Here is a 22,932-nt window from a genome sequence, read left to right as displayed (position 1 = left end):
TTAACTGGGTGGATAACGCTTTTTCCTTACGTTAGGATTTCTTCAAGTTCACACTACTGTAAGCCGCGTAAACCAACTTCGTTTCAAATTATATATATATCGGCGGCAGCGATGGCTGAGCAATAGAATTGTCCTCTTCTGTATTCGGTGGTACGGGGTCCATCACGATGAATTAAAATAACACATATAGCGACAGAAGTTTTATTACGGATTTACAACTTGGTTCTTAAATAGGTAGACCGACAGTTTCGCCTTGGAGGTGTGGGCTGATCAGTGATCACTCAAACGTAAGTGTCGTTATCCAGTCCGCATAATCTCCAACACGACTCTGTCCACGTGACTTTAACATTCTATGACGTCACGGCGTTTACCCACTACTATAATAATCAAATAAGCTTCTTTTAATCAAAATGATTGGCTTTCCACGACATATATATAACTAAACCAGCGCAGGTGTCATTATGGGTTACCGATTGTTACACCTAGGAATATTTTAAGTATAAATTATACACACTTACAGACACACATACATACTAATTGTAGTAAATCTGCACTCACACGCCCATTCATTATGATATAATCCTGCTTAATTAAATATACCTCAACATTATGTTCTGTTATTTCAAATTGTTCAATTATAATTCATTCAATCTAAACTGACATCATTGCAATCAAACATGATACGAGCATCCAATTCATTGATTGTAATTCAGTTTGCAGCTCATTACTAAGCAAAGGGCGAAACGACAATAAAATTAATTATAGTATTCACAATCCAGTTTGTGATACAAATTCCGATAGAACTGTTGGGGATGATTTAACAAGTGGTACAAATTTGCTTGCTGGTGGCTTTGTACAAGCTCGCCGATAGGTACCACCCACACATCAGATATTCTACCACGAAATAGCTATAAGTATTTTAAGTTCCGATTTGAAGGGAGAGTGAACCAGTGTAACTACAGGCACAAGGGATATACTATGTAGGGATGTTTAATGTCTTACATCGGCAAGACTTCTGAACGTCAGGTGGCTAACTTACCCGTATGCCTATAAAACGAAAATTGTTACATTTTGAATATGTTTAACTACAAGAACGTTAAAATTCCACCACACTCTGGTGCATGATGGATTTAGATTTACCGACTCGCTATACGCACATACACGAATTACAATACATTCATATAAAAATACGAGTTTAGTAGATAGTTTTTGAATTTACCCTTAAGACGAGGTCCGTAATTGACAAGGCGTCTCGGCCAACTGACCGACAAATTTGAGCTCATATTATTGTTATTTTTTTCTATTTGTTATTTTAAAAAGTACGTAAAAATGATTCCCAAAAATACTTCGTTTAATAAATATTGAGTACGATAATGTATTATTCAATGAATTGTTTTTATTCTAAAGCAATAAAAAATGGCACTAAAGTGACCAAAGTCTGATTTTTATAAAAGTCTGTTATTTTTTTCTATTGTTCAAAGTTGCTTCCAATTATATCTTCAAATTATATTTAATGAAAATGCTTATTTAAAACATTAAGAATCACAGTTAATATAAAAGGATTTAATTTAATTAAGACCGTTTTACCTCAATAACTGAAGAATACAACATTAATCAGAGTAGTGTCAATAACATTAAAAAATATTTATTAACAAAATGAAACTAAAATATGTATTAATTATATTTGATTATTAGATGCAGAGATTATCCGTTTTGTGTATTTGTCATCCGTCCTAGACAGGTAATAGACAGTTACGCCTTTAAGGAATACTTGTGATAGACAGATTTGTTATCCTTGTGACGTTAACCGGGACACCACGCAACATACGCTGAAGTTTACGTAGAAGTTTTTGTCAGTTGCGTGGGACGCAGAAAGACTAGGCCGTCTACGAAGTTGGACAATAGACTCCACTGAGAAACAGTTGAATAGCCAATCTCTTCTTAGAAAACATTAATAATTAATTTAAGCAATTATGTATTCAACTAGAACCTTCATGAAATCCTAAAGACACTTTGACACATTAAGTATGTGCAAATCATCCCCTCTGAATAGATGCGTCAATGTAATATTCATGGTGTTCACAAAGAGGCTAATTTTAATCTTAATATTACATCGGACCGATTTGGAATTTCAAATTTTCCTCCTTTTCAGATATTGAAATTTCTTGATGAATGATTATTGCAGAATCTCCGCATATAGATCGAAATTAGACTTTCTCTGTCGATCGCTTTGTGCTTTTGAAATACGTATTTGATATGAATAAAATATATTTTCAACAAAATTTTCTTATATTGAAACAAAATACGTGTGGCAAATTTTGAAACATATTTTAAACCTATGTATAATAAATATTTTTTACAATGAAAGTCACGGAAATAAGATATAAAATTAAAAATACATTACATGTATAAGTAGAGATTTTAAGGCAAGGTCAATCACATTTTTCCTGCACAAGCGTGGAGTGTTATATTTTTACTTTTCAACCTCCATATTACAGTAATCAAATTGAATGTAAAGTTACCACAGGTTCGAAATCTAGATATAGATTCTTCCCAAAAAAACCGGCGAGATTCTCTTCCACCATTTTCATTAATTTGACCTTTGAACTAGTTTAGAAAAACATATTTATATCTTATGTTATAATTAGATTATACGCATAAGTATTATCCTATAATAATAGTTGTAAGAAATAAAGAAACAAAAATATAAAGATAATATATGTCATACAATAATTGTACAAAAGCATCTATTTATGACAAGCTAAACTGCCGTCAGACGTTACCTACACACTAATGTACATTTTATGTAAATTGTTTCAATATTCTTTTTTCAGTTAGGGATCACAAAAATGCGTCTCATCGTTTATTAATAAATAACTCATCAAATATCCTACCCGATTTCTTAACAAGATTGGCTTATTTATCATATGAATAAAATACTTTTCCCAAAAGAGAGGAACTTTTAACGTGCAAATAAATGAAATTTATTACGTCAAAAGACTTATTTATGTAGCTATCGCAAATTACAATCATCAGCAAAGACAAGATTTATTGACTTTTGTTAACTGCTTTATTTATTTTTTACTTGTATTGCTCCGCAACACGATCCGTAGAGTTCTTTGCACATTTTTTTTTTTTTTACTGTATCTCCACAGAGGAGCTGGTCGTGTCTTTGTTGTATATTTTATATGAGCCGGCATGTTTCTTATTACCAGGAAGTATAATCAACATTTTAGGTTTGTAATTCTAAGACTGTAATCTGGTGATTATATTTTTATTTCGCTGGTCAATGGATAGCTTATCAGGCTGTTCCTGTTTCTGTCTACGCTTGGGCAACGTTTCCCTACCAAAATATATTTGGGGTTAATGGAAAAATATCAAGCTGAATTTAAATGAGATATTTCTTAATTTTTTTGGGCTATTTTATGAAATTTATGATGTCGATGGATTTTAATGATATCACTTTATTTATAAATATGTTACCCTTAGTTTTACAAATAAGGATAGCAATGTTTTAATTTTATTATAATCTATATGTCTAATTTCCGTACTGAATATATGTAATATTAAATAAAAAATAAACTTTATTAAAGTAGGCTTTTAGCTACCGACACATTTGATTGTATCCAAAATAAACTATTTCGAAATGCAATACTTATTATATTTTATGGAAATATATTTTAAAACTTATGGAAATCATTCATTATTTATTTTGCCTTTAGATCGAATACTTCAAATGCTTCTAAATATTATAACATGTAAGTAAGTAATATGAAATAAAGTTAAGTCCATTAAATATAAAACATGAATATTACTTCGTTTTATACCTAATCGCTTGTAACATTTCGTTTGTCCAGTTCAATAGTCAAAGTTTATCTTTGAAAAAAGTGTATTGTATTACTTCAGAAGGCAAAAATTAAATCTTTAATGAAATGAAAAAATGAACACAGAAGCACACATGAGAACAACAAATAACAGCGATAGCAAAATAATTGAATTATAATAACAGTCAGCAAAAAAAATAATTTAATTATCTTAGATTTGTTTAATATTTATTGTTAAATATCTTATTAATGATTTATTTGTCAAGTTTGTTCATATGAATCAAGGTTGACGTCAAAATAATATTTAATATAGAAACACCCTGAAAAATTTTGGCTAAAGAAATTCAGTGAGACTTTTCACGATCAATGTTTAAAATAATAATATATGTATTTTATTTAATTGATCTGAATGGTCATTCAAATCACTTTTCTTGGAATTTAGTTCAACACTTCTTGGATCCTTTTGTAAAACAAAGCCACACACAAACTTAATCTAATTCATGATAATAACAGTACATTATTCCCGGAAAAACTTTTATGTTTTTACGAAATCCGTCACGTTATCAATTACATGCAATTCTACGAAACGATTTTTAAATAATATAATTATATATTTTGTGTCGATGAAAAAGTTATTGAAAAGTACCTTCACTAAGAATATTAAGTGGGTCGTATTATTTCAATATTTATTTGACTCTACCGATCAAGATGATATCAAATGAACTCTTAATGTTGGTGTTATTCTAGGTTAAGGATTAAGAAGGAAACTACTACTACTATACTTGACTTTAAAATTTAATTAACTTTGTTATCTCAACCGTACCGATCAATCTCATTCGTGTCTTCTCCATCCTACGTGACATTGGCGAAATAATATGTGCCCTGTGACACAACTAAAAGTCCTTAAACTAAGAATTGAATTGGATTTAATTGATATCAAATGTTAGGGGAAATTATTTGTCCTTAAAACTTTCTGAGATCTACAGACATGAAGGTTCTTTACAACTGGATTGGATGGTACTTTGGAGGCAACATAAGCACAATCGGATACTAACCAAACACTTCGGGAGAAAGCAGCGAGGACTTGACCGAAGACTCCGTCCAATTCTCAAAATAATCGACTGTCGCGGTCTTTAAACTGAAATCAACTTATCTAATTTTATTATCTTGTAATTATTCTTGATGAAAAAAGTATTGTTGGCTAATTAGTGATCAGGTGACATCGTCAGTAAATAAATACATTAATTTTCATTTGAACACCTGAATCTTAAAATTAATTAGGTAGGTCGTTAATATTATGGCTATGCGGCTGACATTGACGGTTACAAAAATTGTAAAACATACGGATTGAAAGTCGATCACAAAACGCGCAAATTACAGGCTTAATATAAAAGAACTCTATAAAAAAATCCCTATATTTTATATCTTTAATTTTATCATAGTTTAACTCCCGCTTAATATCTGTAATACTTTATCAATGTTCCATACTTAATGTGCGATAGAAAACGTCATGGTAACTAAACTTAAACCAAGTTTTAAATATTTTAACATCTTCACTGTTATCACAAAACAATTGCTCGATTTCATTATATTTTATATTTAGCTTACTTAGAAGAAAATAATATCGTAGATATTGTTTGGGGGTATTTAATTAAATATTGATTTGACTCTTTCCGACTTCATCGATATAACATTTGAAAGAAGAAGATACAAGATTATTTAACTAAACATCCCTGACACAACTCGTTACTATAAGACGCAGTTCCGATCCAACTTTCGCTTCGTAGGTTTTCAAAGCTTAATGCATTTTTAATTAATTCAATCCCGATTGAATCGTTTTACGTTCCATTTATTTTCTTCACGTCATAAAACGGTCTAAATTAATTATGAGTATTAAATTTTCGTCAGTCAGGTTAATAAATTGAATAAATTTTAGAATTTTATACTGTTACGATTATTACAGTAACAATTAAACGGATGAAATCATCATTTTCATCAATCTATACTAATGTTATAAATGCGAAAGTAAGTCTGTCTGTCTGTTGCTCTTCCATGTCCCAACCGCTGAACTGTATTTGATTACATTTAGTATTAAGCAAACTTGAACTCCAAGGATGGACATACATTTTTTATGCTTAAGACTGATGATCACAACGCGAGCCAAGCTGACGAAAACTATTGTTAATAATTTCAATATTCTTCTTCATATTTTTTGTCTTTTATTAACTTTTAGATTACTAAGCTGTTAAGTTTACATTTTGTTATTTAATGTAATATAAATGATATTTTGAACATAAATGTGTAGGGTAGACTCATCAGATATTCTACCGCCAAACAGCAGTGAGTGAGCCAGTGAATCTACAGGCACAAGGGACATAACATCTTAGTTCCTAAAGGTAGGTGGTGCATTGGCGATGTAAGGAATGATAATATTTCTTACATCGCCATTACTTACCTTGGAAATGAGATAGCCGACTTGTATCATAAAAAAAAAGTATATTGAGTTACTTGTAAATTAAAACCTTAAAATCTCATACAGCCCTGTCCAACATATCGACAAGTCACTTAAGCTTTTAATCCCATAAATATTGTGTATTCAAAAAGGCAGCGGTCAATGAAGGGTTAGGGATAATATGTTAAGATGGCTAACCACTTCACTTTTAGCGTTGTATAGCGGCATTACGACCAAATTAAAATGTACTAAAGAAAAATAATGTTTTTTTGGAAGTTAATATTTATTGGTGCACCTCGGAAGTACAAGTGACTTATGTGCTGTGCAAACGGCATGACGCTGTTCTGCGCTGTCATACTCTCTCAACTCTCTTGGGTTTATGAATTACTATATGTTATACAAATAAGATTATGATATAATAAGAATTATTACTCTTTGTATAATAATATTATATTATTAATAATATAATGGATGAATAATTTATAACTAGGTGTTATGTAGGCATAAAATAGTACTCCATGTCCTCCTTGGGTTTCAAACTTGGTTCATAATAAATGTTATCAAATTCGGTTCAGTGATTTGGAAATAAAAAGGTAACAGACTGACAGACAGAGTTACTTACGTATTTCCATCGTAATTATAAATAAATAAAATAATTTTATAACTACTCAATATAAACTCACGTCTGTATAAATACAGGCGCTACCGATCATTTTAAATTTATGACTGGTGAACGATAACATCGCAATGAAATTATTTGTAATCATAACTCATCATCGTCCTCCTGCCCTTATCCCAATTTTACTTGGGGTCGGCGCAGCATGTCCTCTTCTTCCATACTTCTCTGTCGGACGTCTCAGAAGTAACATTCTTTCTAACCATATCGTCTTTCAAACAATCCATCCATCGTTTCTTTGGTCGTCCCCTACCTCTATATCCATCCACATCCATTCTTAAAACCTTTCTCACAACATGGTCCTCATTTCTCCGCATAACATGCCCATACCAAGACAGCCGGTTTCCAGATAGCTTCTCGGTTACCGGTGCCACTTTGAAACTTCCTCTTATGTACTCATTCCTTACTCTATCCATTCGCGTAACACCACACATTCCTCTCAGCATTCTCATCTCCGCCACATGCAATTGTCTTTCAGTCATTCCTTTTGTAGTCCAAGTTTGTAATCATAAATCATATATTTAATTCTTCTAGCATCACTATTAGCTATCGCATTTACTGGTTCACAGGTTTACATTGGCGAGATAAGTAAAGAGGGCTCAAGAGGCAACGTAAACTCAAATATTTGGAGTTTGTTTGCACTCCTGTTACAGTTGTTTGGTTATATGATGCTATGAAAATGTCGGATATTTTTGAAAAAATCTTTGTGAATCCCAGTACGTACTTAATTGAACATTTTTTTTTTATAATTTTATTCTGTAATTTAAAATTTATAAAATTGTTTTTAATTTTGTAAAGTATGTATTCCTCAACTATTCATCTGATCGTGTTAATTTTGTTTTTTACACTTGCGTAAATTAGCATCAACTTACAATAGACTCGGTAAATGTGGTGATGAATCATATCTGTGTTTTTTTTTTATGATATAAGTTGGCAGACGGGCAAATTCGCCACCTGATGATATGGCCATAGACATTGGCGCTGTAAGAAATAAAAACCAATACTTACATCGCCATTGCACCACCAACCATGGGAACTAAGATGTTATGTCCCTTGCGTCTGTAGTTACACTGGATCACTTAACCTTCAAACCAGAACACAACAATATTGTTGTTTGGCGGAAGAATATCTGATGAGTGGGTGTTGCAAGATGTTAGTATTTATATAGCGGCCACTTGGTCGTATAGTTGTTTATAATCTGTTTGCTAAGGGCTCTGCAGGCGGAAGTTACGTGTTGAATGGTTTTAGGATTAGAATGTCAGTATAGGCATGTATCTGATTGGAGATAAAAGGAGAGTATTATGTTTCTAGTAGTTTCGGTTAGATGCGATTTGTTTGTTGTGCAGGATGACTAAATCTATTAAGCCTTGACCGCCTTTATCTCTGGGAAGAGTTATTCTTTGAACGCAAGATCTAGGGTGGTGTTTTCGGTGAGCAGTTAGAGTAATCTTCATTATGTTTTGAAGGCTGTGTAAGTCACATTGGTACCAGTTAATTATGGCGAAATAATATGTTTAAACCGGGATAGCGTAACTATTTATTGCTTCAAACAAATTGCGGGAATTAAGTAGATATTTAGACAGATTTAGATGTCTGAATTTAGTTCTAACTGTATTTCTTTTAGGTTAGTCTTCTGATTCTAATATGTAGTTATTTGGGATGATTTTTTCACTTATCTATCCCAAGCTCTATGTGGATGTTGCTTAAGAAAGTTTGGGTGATGTCCGGATAGTGATGTTCTGATTGTATTGTGTTGCTGTATAACTTAATATCATCCACGTACATAAGGTGTGTGAGAGTAGTGTCTTTGTATGGTGTGGTCATCATGTAGCTGAGCCTGGATTTGTTGCGCTTATGGGAGAGAGGGTTTAGCGCAAGACAAAACTACAGCGTGTTAAGGAGGTCACCTTGAAAGATTCCTTAGCGTATTAAGATGTTAGCATGTCCCATTTTAACAATCGTTTTCCAGTTTTGTATAGACCTTTTAAAGAAATAAATAATCTGTGGATGAATTTTATAGTGTTCTAGTACGTAAAGAAGCCACCAATGTGATATGGAGTCAAAAGATTTCCTAAAATATTTTCTTAAAAATAGAATATTTCATTGTTACTGATTGCAAGTTGTTCTTTGCACCCTTGCCTACGTTTTGGCATACTTTTGCTTCTTCGGTAATAATATTGTTAACGGCAATATGTTCATGTCTCTTTTGAGATCCTTTATCTTTTCCTGTAACCTTTTCCTGGGCATTTATTAATATCCCATCACAACCATTTTTTTATAAATAAAAATATGTATTTGGATTAAAACACAGAATTCGTGTATATTCAATAAAAATCTCTATTTAGAGAGAAGCATTTATAACGATCATGATTGTTATTATAAAACTATCAAGACGATTCATGATATAATGTTTTACTTATTTATACTAAAATGCCCAGAATTAAACCGAAAATTAAGTACGCTGCAAATTTAATAAAACCTTATTTGTAGCATTCTTCAAATATACTCCTTAGAAATATAGTGTACTAACACATTCTTGAGCATTTCACACTTATGAAATTCGTTTTAACAAATATCAATTTTACAGACGCCGTCTGGAATCCGGAAAGGAAAAATTTCAGTACGTGCTCAGTAAGAACTGTTCTGGATAAAAAGCGAGCTGTTCCGACTAAAAATTTGTTTGGAATTATGACAGATCGCGTTTCAAAATTAATTACGGAGGGACCAGTAAATAATACGTGATGAAAAGCGAATTCAGTGAAATATTTTGTATATGTTATTCGACGAGAGCACAGTTATAAAATAATAAAACATAATTTCAATGTTCATAACAATTAATATATATCGGCGCAACACCATTATTTATTTATATTGATGTGTTATAAATAATTTCAATTATGTTTTAAAATCCTAAACTGATTGCTATGTTTATTGTTATTAGTCAAATTATTCTTTTATTGTTAAAATTAGTTACGTTAAATTACAATTATTATGAATAAGTACGGTGCATGTAAACAGTAGGGTAATTGTAAAAAAATCATAAGATTGCCCCACTCTCTTTTAGTTATAAATATGAATGGTTGTTGTCACAAAGGGGGCTTCTGTGACGAGTAGCCGAACAGGATAGAGCTCTCTATTTTTATCATTAGTTTTATCATAACAGTTTTATCTAAATAAAACGATTAATTTGAAGAAGTTAGTTTTTCTTACTTTTATTATGGAAAGTTACAATAATAACGAAGAGCATGACGTCAGCAATGCTGACGTCATTATTTTTAAAAACAATATAGTACACGGGAATCCTTCATATATTATGGGCTTTATTTTATAACTGCTCAAAATAAACCGTCATTATCAGATTATTGTTACTTTTAGATCATTGAATCAAATGTGTTGTTACTTTGATACGCTTTTGCTGCCTCAATATTTTTAACTGTCATCCAGTGCTGCACATAGGCCTCTCCTAAGGAGCGCCAAAGCTACGGTTCTACGCTTTTAGTATCCAATGGTTCCCGCCACTTTCAGCCGAGATAGGGATGCCCTACACTATGTTTGCCGATCTATCATATCTATGATCCAATCCTGCCACTTCAGGCTGCAAATTTTACAAGCTACGACTGTTCTTCCCCGGATCATTAATAACTTAAACTATAATCGTAAAATGTACTAAACTTTAGACTGTGAATCAAATTAAAATAAATCCCTGATAAAGTTTACATGCATGACTCATTACTTAACTGTATTGTATTTCATTTTTCGTAATTTAATATTTCCTTCTCTCCTATGTCTATTAATAAAAACAAATCTGTTATAACAAGGTATGTACATTCTTATTAAATATTTGTAAAAATACACATAACATGAAACATCTTACTCGTATCAAACCACAGAGTATATACCATATTAGATTTAGTTACCGGCTAGTCGAGTACTACCCATACGTATGTAGCTGGGAATTGTTCGCGTAACAAATTCCTGCCAGTAGTTTTTTTATTCTTGCCAGTAGTTCTACCGTGTCTAACTAAAACGCGCTCTTCGTTCGACTCCATCAAAGCATGGTACATAAAAAAGCCAGTTATTCGAATTCTCGAGAGTAAAAACCAGCTATTATTCGAGTACGTCTGCAAGCGTCAACAAAAAACGTCTGGAACATTCAAACGCTTTGATACGTGACCCGGCTGTACGTTTGCATTTTTCACTACTTACTTTTGATGAGTTTATTCTTTGAAACAACAACGCTTTCTACGTGTTGTGTTCTGGGATCATTAGGAGCTAATTGGTGTAAAATTGAGTACTATATAGAAAAGCCTTCCTTGAGAAAAGTCTTAGTATTTTTCTAATTGGCCTTTATGTGGTTACTACGTCTTTCACACAGTAATTGCCATACGACCTTTTATTCTTAAGAACTCTTGTCAGACGTTTGTAGGAGAAATCGTATCCAAGCCAAGGCTGAGAGACGTATTGCATTATCCAAGAATTCATATGAATTCTAACTACTATTCCAAAACTTTTTTAGTCTGCTAATTTATACGCCATAGCTATAGCGCGTATTTAAAAACAATTCAGGTCCTCCAAATATTTATATTCAATTAAACATCATAAACATATTACATACAGAGTAAAATTTTGTTAATTATTTAACGTAGTATTGATTACAATATATTTTTTAATTTAATATAATTTTTACTTCAATAAAAAAATATTTTTTCAAAAAACCAACAATTAGATTATGCCTGAAAAACAAAAAAAAATCATTATGAAACTTGTTCTGCAGATTATTTTAAAAAAATAATCGTTTACTTAACTTTCCGAAAATGTATAAAAACTAGGAATTTGTTTCAAAGCAAACAAAATAAAATGATCAGAAAGGACGCTGGTGGAAATTCGTATTCGAACATGACCGAATTCGTACTAAAGGTCGGTCTTTAAAATTCCCACTAAATTGATTTAAAATAATAACCAAGGGAAAAAAAATTACTTAACTTACTTACTTAATACGATTAAGATATTTGTAATTTAGCATAGTTCTTGTTCGAAGTGACTTCCCCTATTGCGAACGCAAAGTCGCATTCTTTTTCTAAGTTGTGACTTAACTACCGAACTAGTCAAAATATTCCGCATTGTATTTGAAGCGTGCATAATTCTTATTTTGATTTATCGTTTTCCGTCTCGCATTTTTTAAATTTGGACCGATAATTATTGTTTAAATATTGAAAATTATCCATGGATCAATCGTTTTTATAAATCAGAAGAAAAAAATAGATTTTAATTGATACTTTTTTTTAATAAATTTATGAAGTTGCATTTTTGACTTATTTTGAAAAAATCTAAAAAAGTCGATAACTCAAAAATGGTTCACTTTTGCATCACGCATATGGGGGTTAAAATTATTGCAAATAGTCACCCCTATTACCTCCTAACGGGAATACGTCGAATTACCAATGACCCTGTATATATGAGGTTACAAAATAAGTATGACTATAATAAGATATTATTATTTTTCTTTATTTATTTACACTCATGTATAATAGATTTTTAAATATAAAATACAAATTATATAAAATATATTTAAAAATATAAAATACAGATGCCAACCAGTGGCGGGAACAAGGTCCAAGCCACCAGTGGTCAGGGCCCCAGAGAGAGGAACTTCCTCACAATACGCGCCGTGCCGAGGAGTACTGCCTTCTGCATCAGGCCCTTGACCCAGCTGCCTAACGAGAGCCTCTTAAGGTGTTGGTCGAGGCTCTTGGCCATTAGGCCATTCGCTGAAACGACTATCGGCACAATAACTGCTGTCCGCACCTGATCCGACAGTCGTTGAGCCGAGACGTTGATAGCTGGTTCAAGCGCCTGAAACAGAGAGAGCATCCTAACACGGTACGCCGTGAGATTAGTTCCCCCCTCTGTAGCCCCATAGTATGCGCGCATGACATTTTCATTAATGGGTTGTGTCCATCGCATGCGCTGCACACCACCACCGGAAGCGGGGACCCTGTTCGAGGCCGGTTGGCCTCTGGCTCCCTATTCAGTAGCAACTGTAATTATCAACTGTATTTTTTTTATTTAATAACTATTGACCAACCTTAGTGTTGTCATTATAAAAAATTGTTGAACTACGTGAATTCATATATGTATTTTAAAATTTTTAAATAATGATTGTTTGAATTTCGAACACTGTACGAACATTGGTATAAAGTAAATATTCGACATGTCTATGAGGACATCTCGACAAGCGATGACATGGATCGTAACACCGGAATGATCGATAGTACTCCATAAAATATCGTTAACTTTGAAATAAAACCAATTAATCTTATCAGTACGATGTTCTAACCGAAATATATTTTATGATTATTCGTTACAAAATATTGATTGATTTTAGATTTTAGATTGATTTTAGATATAATGAGAATAATATTTTATATGCTTTATTCGAAAACTGTATATCGATTTTTATATATATTTATTTACTTACGTAAATAAATGAATAAGAACAACCAGTCAAATCAAATCAAGATATACTTTATTCAAGTAGGTTTTTACAAGCACTTTTGAATCGTCATTTAAAAAACTATTTAAAGTAAAGCTACCACCGGTTCGGAATGTAGATTCTACCGAGAAGAACCGGCAAGAAACTCAGTAGTTACTCTTTTTCAACGTCTAAAAATACAGTCATGTTAGTTAAATACAATTATACGTACGTTAAGTCTCCTGCCTGGAAGTCAACAAGCATTAACTCCACGCTTTTTTATCATCAATATAATCTTGTAAAATATATTTCCATTTTTTTATTTTTTTTAATTGAACCTCATTAAATACTTTTTAAAACAACATCAGGACGCTGTCTGTATTATGTAACATACATCTTAAAGATATGTTTTGATTAATACTTTCGAAAGTAATATTTTAGGAATTTCATCAACGTTTTCGTAATAAAATAATCTTCCTAATCGTTTTCTTGCCTTTTTATAAACGAGCAATTTCTTGCGACCCGCTCACGTATAATTAGTTCTACTCCGCTTGCAGCATCTCAATCATTTTACGCTCTAACAATGAAAATAAGAGACAAAAATAAATTAAAAATAGTAAAATAATATCTTTAAAATAAACAGTTCATATTTCGAGTTCATTGAACTCGAACGAAAACAAAATTAGAATAACATTATATCAAAACATATTTGTTCATAAAAAGTCTCATTCGAACGACACAAGAAAACAATACAAAGAGAAGCCGAAGTTAATAAATCTCAAAGAATGTAAAAGTTATACGAAATCTTGAGTTCTTTATGAAATATGTGTGAGGAAATTGAATCGCGGCCGCAGCAGCCACTTTGTCAAATGGGACCTTTTACGAAATGATTAGGTTTTTTTTAAGGGTACACTACACTGTTACGACATTTGAGTAGATGAATGATCGTCGGAATTAACTTTAGGAAACAATGAACAATTTCATTTATTGCTATAAAGCTAATTACATACAGGTACGAAATGAAGGATGTTAACTTTACACTGCACTAACAGAGCTGCTTCGCGCTGTTTTACACGCATTAAACGTTACTGTTCCCACCCTTAAGCCTTCGATTGGTCTTAAATAGCTCAATTATTGGAGACTTTCGAAAATTCTTTGTAAAAAAAAATCAAATTAATTACTTGTGAGGGAACAGGGAATGCACACACATATGCACTATTATCTGCCCTGCACAGTTGGTGGGTGTTCCTTGAGAATGGCCGCGGTAGTCGAAATCGGTCAGGAGAAAATCATTCCAACATCATCATATAAAAATAACTTTTATTGTATACAAAATGTTGGAACGCAAAACAAATTACAATGTCATTCGCTATAATTTATGAAAATATTGACAGCTACAGCATTTTTCAGATCGTCGCAGTACCGTAAATAACCCTTATTGTTCGGTCTTTCGAAATTAGCAGCTCTTTTGATATGAACGGGGATGTTTTCATTACAAGCTGATGAGTTTTCACGAGTACCGCGCAGTCGAAAGGGTTTTTTGTGTGTTATATTTGAAATGAATTTCCATAAAACTTAATGCATCGATTAACTAAAAAAAATAATTACAACATTTTAAAACATTTTTGTGCTCCTAAAATTAATAGTAATATAGAGTAATAAAATTATAGAAACAAAATAATATTTAATTCATAATTGGCTCTTTGTGAAACGTTTTGTTCTGCACGTTACTGGCAACATTTGTTGGCGAGCTTTGCCTTCATAAATTTATTCCTCGTGTACTTGCATAATACATAAACAGCAGCACTGCGTATGTTTGTTACCCCAACTATCGATGTACATGTATCAGTAATAAGCAAAGTTCAAATATTTACATTAATCCGTGTAATTTCAGTAGATCAGAATGACAAAATAAATTCAAGCTTGATAATAATTCTCCAACCAATATATTTCTCAATGCCTCGCAATCATTTCATTATTTCTTGTGACAGATCGATCTTTTCAATAAAAAAAAAAGAAATATAAGTATTTGTGCCAGTCTTAAATATTATGCCACATTAAATAATATTAAAGGTTAACAAATTATTAAATGTTTAATTACAATCATAATTTTATATATAGTAATTTAAAATAAATAGTTTCGGTTATAATAATTATAATTATGTAATAATTATGTGATATAATTAATGATGACATCGTATAACATAACACCGTGGAGGTTGGTTACCCGCTAACATCTGAGAATATTAATTTATTAACATTCACATTGATATATGGAGGGACTAATGATTTTAGCTTTATGTGTAAACGTTCTCATATCTGTGTGTGTCTAATTTCAACGAAATTCTGCCACATGTGTATTCCACCAACCCGCACTGGAGCAGCGTGGTAGAATATGCTGCATACCTTCTCCTCAAAGGGAGACGAGGCCTTAGACCAGCAGTGGGAAATTTACAGGCTGCTAATGTAATGATAATTTTCCCATATCTAAAAAATAGAGTCTGTCTCCCAATATAATGGAAATTTTGAATTAATTTAAACAAAATCACATCAAATTTGACAAAATTTTAAAAATGCTCATGTATTCATAATGATAGGGGGGGGGGACACCAATAACAATTTAAATTTAACTAAAGAACGTGAAGAAAGTAAGAACAAATCAAATAAAATTGAAATAAACTAAATCTTAAGTCAAAATCACATTCATTTATTCATTAAAACTGACTACTTAATAAAAGAAGATCATTTTTTTCGAACAAAAGTAAACATATTTGAAATAAAAGAAATGAATACATTAAAATATTTAATAATAAATAAAGTTATCATATAAACTTTCTCCGAACATTTCTCCGACCGTCACTCATCAAATAGTCCCATAATTTGCACGATTTTCAAGAATATATCAACAATTGACGAATACAATAGATAAGCTGCCAACGCGTAATCATCCTCGCCCATTTCTATAGTTCTACCGCCTAATATCATTTGCAGTTCCATGATCAGAATCTGTCAAACAAAATTAAAAAATAAGACACTACAATAAATAAATAAATATTGGACAACATCACATACATTACTCTGATCCCAATGTAAGTAACTAAAGCACTTGTGTTATGAAAATCAGAAGTAACGACGATACCACAAACACAACCCAAGACAATATAGAAAACTAATGAACTTTTTCTACATCGACTCGGCCGGGAATCGAACCCGGGACCTCGGAGTCGCGTACCCATAAAAACCGGTGTACACACTACTCGACCACGGAGGTATCTATTATATAAGATCACTTATGACAGATTGTATTGACACACGCCACAAATGGACAGAAGAAACGGAAGCATGATTTTTTAAGGTCTACTTCTTTTCGTGAGAGGAAAACGATGAAGAAGGAATTATTACGTGCTTCAAAAGCGAAATAGTCAACTTCACATCGTATTTTATTGTACAATGTTTATTTCATTCTAAATTTAAATTTGTGTTTTAATTTGTGAGAGTGTTACAATAATGGCAAAAATTAAAAAAAAAAAAATTATCATAACATTTATAATAACTTTACTATTAAAAAGTTGATTATTATTATTTTAATTGAATATGTCGTCATCTTCATTACATCGAATAAAAAAAAAGTTGATACATAATTATTTATTAAAGTAATATTAATAAAAAGTAACATTTATCATTAACATAACATTGAATTTGAAAAGAGATGACTAATGAAATTATATATTTTGACATAAGGCTATCTAACGCAATAAGATTTTCGAAATCAGTACTTGATCTTGAGATTAGCACTTACAAACAAAGATACTCTTTTTTTTTATGTTAGAGGTGGCAAACGAGCAGGAGGCTCACCTGATGGAAAGTGACTACCACCGCCCATGGACATCTGCAACACCGGGGGGCTTGCAGGTGCCTTGCCGGCCTTTCAGGAAGGTGTACGCTCTTTTCTTGAAGGTTCCCAAGTCGAAATTCGTATTTATTCAATAGTATCGATTAAATAATAACATTTTCAAACTCACCACGACATTTATCATCCCTGCTACAAACAGCAATACGATTTGTAAAGGCTTGTATCGAATTTGCATAACTAACATAGCTATAGATACCATCATAGATATAGCAACGAACGCGACCGCTATTGCCACAACATAGAGGTACCATTTCGTAAAATCGAACTGAAAATTCATATTTTTACATTACATTGCATTAGCGGCCTGTGAATTTCCCACTGCTGGACTAAGGCCTCCTCTCCCTTTGAGGAGAAGGTTTGGAGCATATTCCACCACGCTGCTCCAATGCGGGTTGGTGGAATACACATGCGGCAGAATTTCGTTGAAATTAGACACATGCAGGTTTTCTCACGATGTTTTCCTTCACCGCCGAGCACGAGATGAATTATAAACACAAATTAAGCACATGAAAATTCGATGGTGCCTGCCTGGGTTTGAACCCGAAATCATCGGTTAAGATGCACGCGTTCTAACCACTGGGCCATCTGAAATTTAATATTAATCACTAGTAATCATTACATAGTATAAGGCGAAGTCGATAACCACTGTCTGTCTGTTCCTGTTGTATGCTTAGATCTTTAAAACTACGCAACGAATTTTGATGCAGTTTTTTTAATAGATAGATTGGTCTAAGAGGAAGGTTTATATGTATCATACATGCACAATATAGTAGAGAAACACTGATGATTTTAGAGGTTTCAAATGTAATGTCGTAAATAAACACATTTTTTGCGCTTACATTGCAAACGCTGGCTGAACCCTATGAGATATGTAGATCAAAATAATGTACTACAGTATTGTACACCTTAAATGGGTCCACAAAAATATACTATGATATATGTCTATCTCTTAGAGATAACCCACAATAAACATTTTTTATCCTTTACTTTTTACGAGAAATAATGGCTTAGAGAAGCGATTTTAAGCAATACAGCATCAATACTCATCTAATTATGTACCTTAAATACATTGTGCATTTAATATAGATCAATATGGTTCTGTACAGTAAGGAATTTAAATGAATTTTTTCGAAGATATTACAGATTTAAAATACAGGACATAGCGGTTTGACAATGACAAAAATTCTATGAACGTTGTATATAAAAACATTTTGTAGTATATTTAGTATCGTCCCGTGCGATGCCGGGGCGCGTCTCTAGTAACAAAATAAATTAAAGTTTCCAAATCTACCCTTACTGGTCGTTTTGACCGTCTGGCTCGCCTCCTGTTATGACCAAACATTTAACTTTAACTCACCAAGCTGTTCATTATTTATTCATTACGAATACCTTAGAGATCCGTATTACCTCCTAAAACTCACACAAGTACCGCATAAAATATAATCTAACAATTAATTACAAATGGAGATTAATCCAATATTAATAATCGCCCAGCCTAAGCTGTTAAAGATTCAAACGAAATATATGAAAATAATTTTAATATCACTAAGCAAGCAGTACTTATTAGAAGTATTTCTTAAGATTTGGCCCAAGTCCATTATTTTAGATCCATTGTTAAATATACAATCAACGCTGGCTCTGAGTTAATACTTACGTTAGAGGAAGCTAAGAGAATACAAACTGCTACTGTAACCACTGTTGCTAAGAGTGCAAATATCAAAATGTGAGTTCTGTATCTACAAGTAATAGCTCCCACCAGATTGCTCATTGCTAAAACCTGAAAAATGGCAAATATAACCGATGTGTAAGGGTTGTAAAATTTCGGTGTAAAATGTCAAAGATTTTAGGCTAAGTGTTCGCAATTAGTCTGGTATTAAATACATACATGTAGTATCGAAGTAGTAATAAATGTTTTTTTTTTTTAATAATCGAATTTCAAAATTATATAATATTTATAAAATTATCAGAAACAAATTCAACTTACAACTATGAAAAGCGATATGAAGTTACAAGGTGGTACTCTAGAACACGCTGAACACGCCATTACGTAGTTCATTGCAACCAAAGCAATTCTATAAAAATAATGCAAAGGTTGTAATGTTTAATGTAGTCTATTTCAGTAACTAGCCATAAGTGACACATTGTTATACAAAGACATTGGTCTCTGTTATAGCCCAGGCTTCGTAGATTATGTATACAAGAAATATCAACAGAAGAGTTCAATAAATACGTCAATAATTTATGTATAAAGTGACAGAATTTTTAACGTATTAACAAAAAATTACGACGTTACACACAACGAAAAACATGCATCCGTCTTTGATTTTGTATTCGCTTTGGCTTCATTATCATGTTTCGTGAGCTCAACCTTTTGTTTTATAGTCTGAGATGTTGAGACTGCATAAGTTTCAGATATATTTTCAAATTTCCTCAGGAAGACGTAGTATCATTCGTAATCTCAATTATATCAATTTTGGTACCGATTAGAATTAAAAACTATTAATAAAATTTACTTACATTGAAAAAATCATCAATAATAAACTGTTCATTTCATAATATTCCTTCACGCTTGGTCTGTAAATAGGTAACACAATTTCAAATGTAAATCAAAGTTGTAATGTAATTAATGAAAAAATATAGAGATAATTAATTATACTCACGTAGCGTTAATGTATATCCCGATAGCAGCAGTTATTAATAGCATCACCATCAATATGGTGAAAACGAATTTAACGAAATAATTTCGGGACTGGGGATCGTAATCCATCGGGGCACCGCCATAATGTTGACCACCACCAAATTGCTGCTGTGGAATTTGGCCATATCCTTGGCCTTGACCATAAGCTAAAATGGCAACTCCACATAAGTTATATACTTTAAAAGCGCTACCTAGTATTGCGGAAGATTTTTTAAGCTATTTGTAGGAAATAGCAAATGCTTAAAGAAAATTATTGGCTATGTTTCCCTTAATGGTTTAAATCTGTTTCAGAATTGCCCTTTTACCTTGATTATACTGCACCCATATAGCTGGTGGTTTTCTTTCTGCACCAACATATTCAAATGGAGTACATTTTCCTTCAACTTTTTGTTCGCATTTTTCCCTTAATTCTTTTTCTATATGAATACTAGTTTGATTTGTGTCTTTTACTTCACCGTCATCATCTACATCTTTTACAATTTCTTTATTAGAATTTAAATCTTGAGGATTTCCTTCAATATCAATATGTATTTCTTCTTTTTCATTTTGTGTAAGACTTGGATTTTTCTCGACTACGTTTATTTCTGTTAAATTATTCATAAGGTACTATTTTACATAAACATTTATATGAAAGCTTATCTAAAACAGCTTTGTATTCGAAAAATATTTACACAGTCAGTATAAAATCAAAATTCGGTCCAAAATATATTCTGCGAATGTGCTGTCACATTGACTCCTGTCAAAATTATTCTTAAATACTAGAGAAGATAAATTCCTGTCTTCTCCATCCTACGTTACATTAGCGAAATAATCTGTGCCCTGTTGGCAAAACTAAAAGTCATTAAACAAATAATTGAATTTGACTGCGAATTCACATAACGCTTAGGTCATACAAGTCCAGACTAGTTAAACTTTTAAAAAAAATGTAATAAGCGTTTTAAAAATATAGAGAATACCACTTTCTATTCAAGCTTGCGTTAAAGTGTGCAAATATCATATTTGCAAAATACAATATCAAGGGTGTTATTTTGGCAGAGTCGAATACGCACCGTACTGCACTAATATTAAATTAAAAAGTAATTTAATTTATATTGTAGAAATTTAATTGCCTAGTTAAATGGCATGATTGATGATTAGTTGTCTTTTAAATTGCGTTAATGTTTTGTATTACCAAATAACAAGTTTAACAACTGATTTATAAGTACATATCTATAATCGAAGACAATCTTTTACTTTTATTGAAAGTTTACCTTTTACCATGGTTATTCAAAGAACTATTTTCAGAAAAGGAAACTCGTTTTTTATAACAATATATGCGATGATTTTATGACCAAACACGATGAGCGATGCATGTAGCGATCCCCAGAAGCGACGTGATCTCCACACGTCTGTTTTATGACGGGAACCGCAGTCTTGCCAACTCAATTATCAAAGTCAAAACCTATTTGTAATAATATACGAAAGAGTAGTTAAATTATTGCAGGCCCCTCTCGGTTTGTACCATGCACTCCTTAATTATATTACTGCCAAACAGTACTACTTCAAATAACAGATTAGTGCCAGAGTGCCAATCCAAATCCTATATAATTAAAAAATATGACTGTACCATTTTGTACGGTTTATATTTCACTTGAATAGAATTTCCTAATTTTGCTCTTCTTGATAAGCTTTGGAAGATGTCATGAGCGTGAAAGACAATAATCTAGGAGAATAGGAACAAAGCTTCAACTTTCAACAGACAAAATTACTCTCCGTCAGACGTTTAGTTTAATACTCAGATGAAAACAAATTAATTATAAATGTCAAAGTAGCAAATATTAAACGAATCTCATGGAACTCCACTGGTACACAACATTTAGATAGGCAGAAGTCGTCGTCGTAGAGCCTAATAAAAAATATTATTACCAATAATTCTATATTTTTATTTCGATAGTGTCTGGAAACGGTTTTTTAAAATTGCGTAAATCCAAAAAATATAAGGCACGGACAACACGGAGAACTAATGGAGGTATGATTATTCCTTTTTTTATATCGGTGCATATATTTCATTATTATTATCAGTCCTAAATGTTTTATTAAAAAAATCTTTACTTATAAATGACGAAAGATTTTTCTTGTAATATACATAAAACTTATGCTAACGCCTCTCTATAGTTTAAATTACTTTAATTATTTATATAAAAAAGTCACACCTAACCTTCATATGTATGAGCGCGCCAAAACTAATAATCCTTTTCACAGATAATAAAATCTTAGGTTACGTCACAAGTCGATTAACAAAACTAACGTTCCATTTCAATAGACAAATTATAATTGATTCGAAATATAAAATAATTAAATAAATATTACTACAAATGATTAATCAATTACTTACAATATTGACGTAACAAGCGTGAATTTAATATTATTGTTAATAAATAAAATTAATCGTTAATTCAGTATTATTACATTATACTTTAACAAGTAAGTAACAATACTCGGACACCTTTCTTGTTTGCATCCGTACAGATTCACTTCCACGAAGTGCACTTTAAAAAATTCAAAAAGACTATATAAATTTATTCGCCAGTATTTTTTCCGGTGTCATGGAAAAATTACTTCATGAATTTTAACCAGCTCCTCCAACTTTAGATGATAAAATAGAATTTTCAATGTTTCAACAAAACTTTAAATATTTGTATGATTGTCGAATTTAATGCAACGTTTTAATTATCAAGACGTCCTTTTTAATTTTAATGAAGAAGTTTTGTAATTAATTTCGAAACTGCGTTAAGGAATGATACTTAAATTATCATAATATTTTTATATCAAGGACATTAAAGAATCTGTCAGTTTATTTTAAACTTCTGCAAGCATAATTAAATATAGTTAGATATTCTTCCTGATTCCCAAACAAA

The 22,932-nt window shown here is 31.8% G+C and overlaps 1 protein-coding gene across 1 annotated transcript; it reads right to left on the bottom strand.

The window, feature by feature from the left end:
- Window positions 1–16,280: 16,280 nt before the first annotated feature.
- Window positions 16,281–21,295, bottom strand: LOC113401860 (uncharacterized). The gene is made up of 8 exons (XM_064218573.1): window positions 21,286–21,295; window positions 20,341–20,619; window positions 19,998–20,181; window positions 19,855–19,911; window positions 19,322–19,409; window positions 18,992–19,114; window positions 17,447–17,602; window positions 16,281–16,430 (listed from the first exon to the last, which is right to left on the bottom strand). Exons 1-8 carry the CDS (start codon window positions 21,293–21,295, stop codon window positions 16,281–16,283), a joined length of 1,047 nt encoding a protein of 348 aa, XP_064074643.1.
- Between the last annotated feature and the right edge of the window lie 1,637 nt (window positions 21,296–22,932).

The sequence above is a fragment of the Vanessa tameamea genome, chromosome 23 (genome assembly GCF_037043105.1).
Source record: "Vanessa tameamea isolate UH-Manoa-2023 chromosome 23, ilVanTame1 primary haplotype, whole genome shotgun sequence".
Classification (NCBI taxonomy): domain Eukaryota; kingdom Metazoa; phylum Arthropoda; class Insecta; order Lepidoptera; family Nymphalidae; genus Vanessa; species Vanessa tameamea.
The sequence above is the reverse complement of the archived record's forward strand: the minus strand, read 5'-3'. Positions and strand labels throughout refer to the sequence as shown.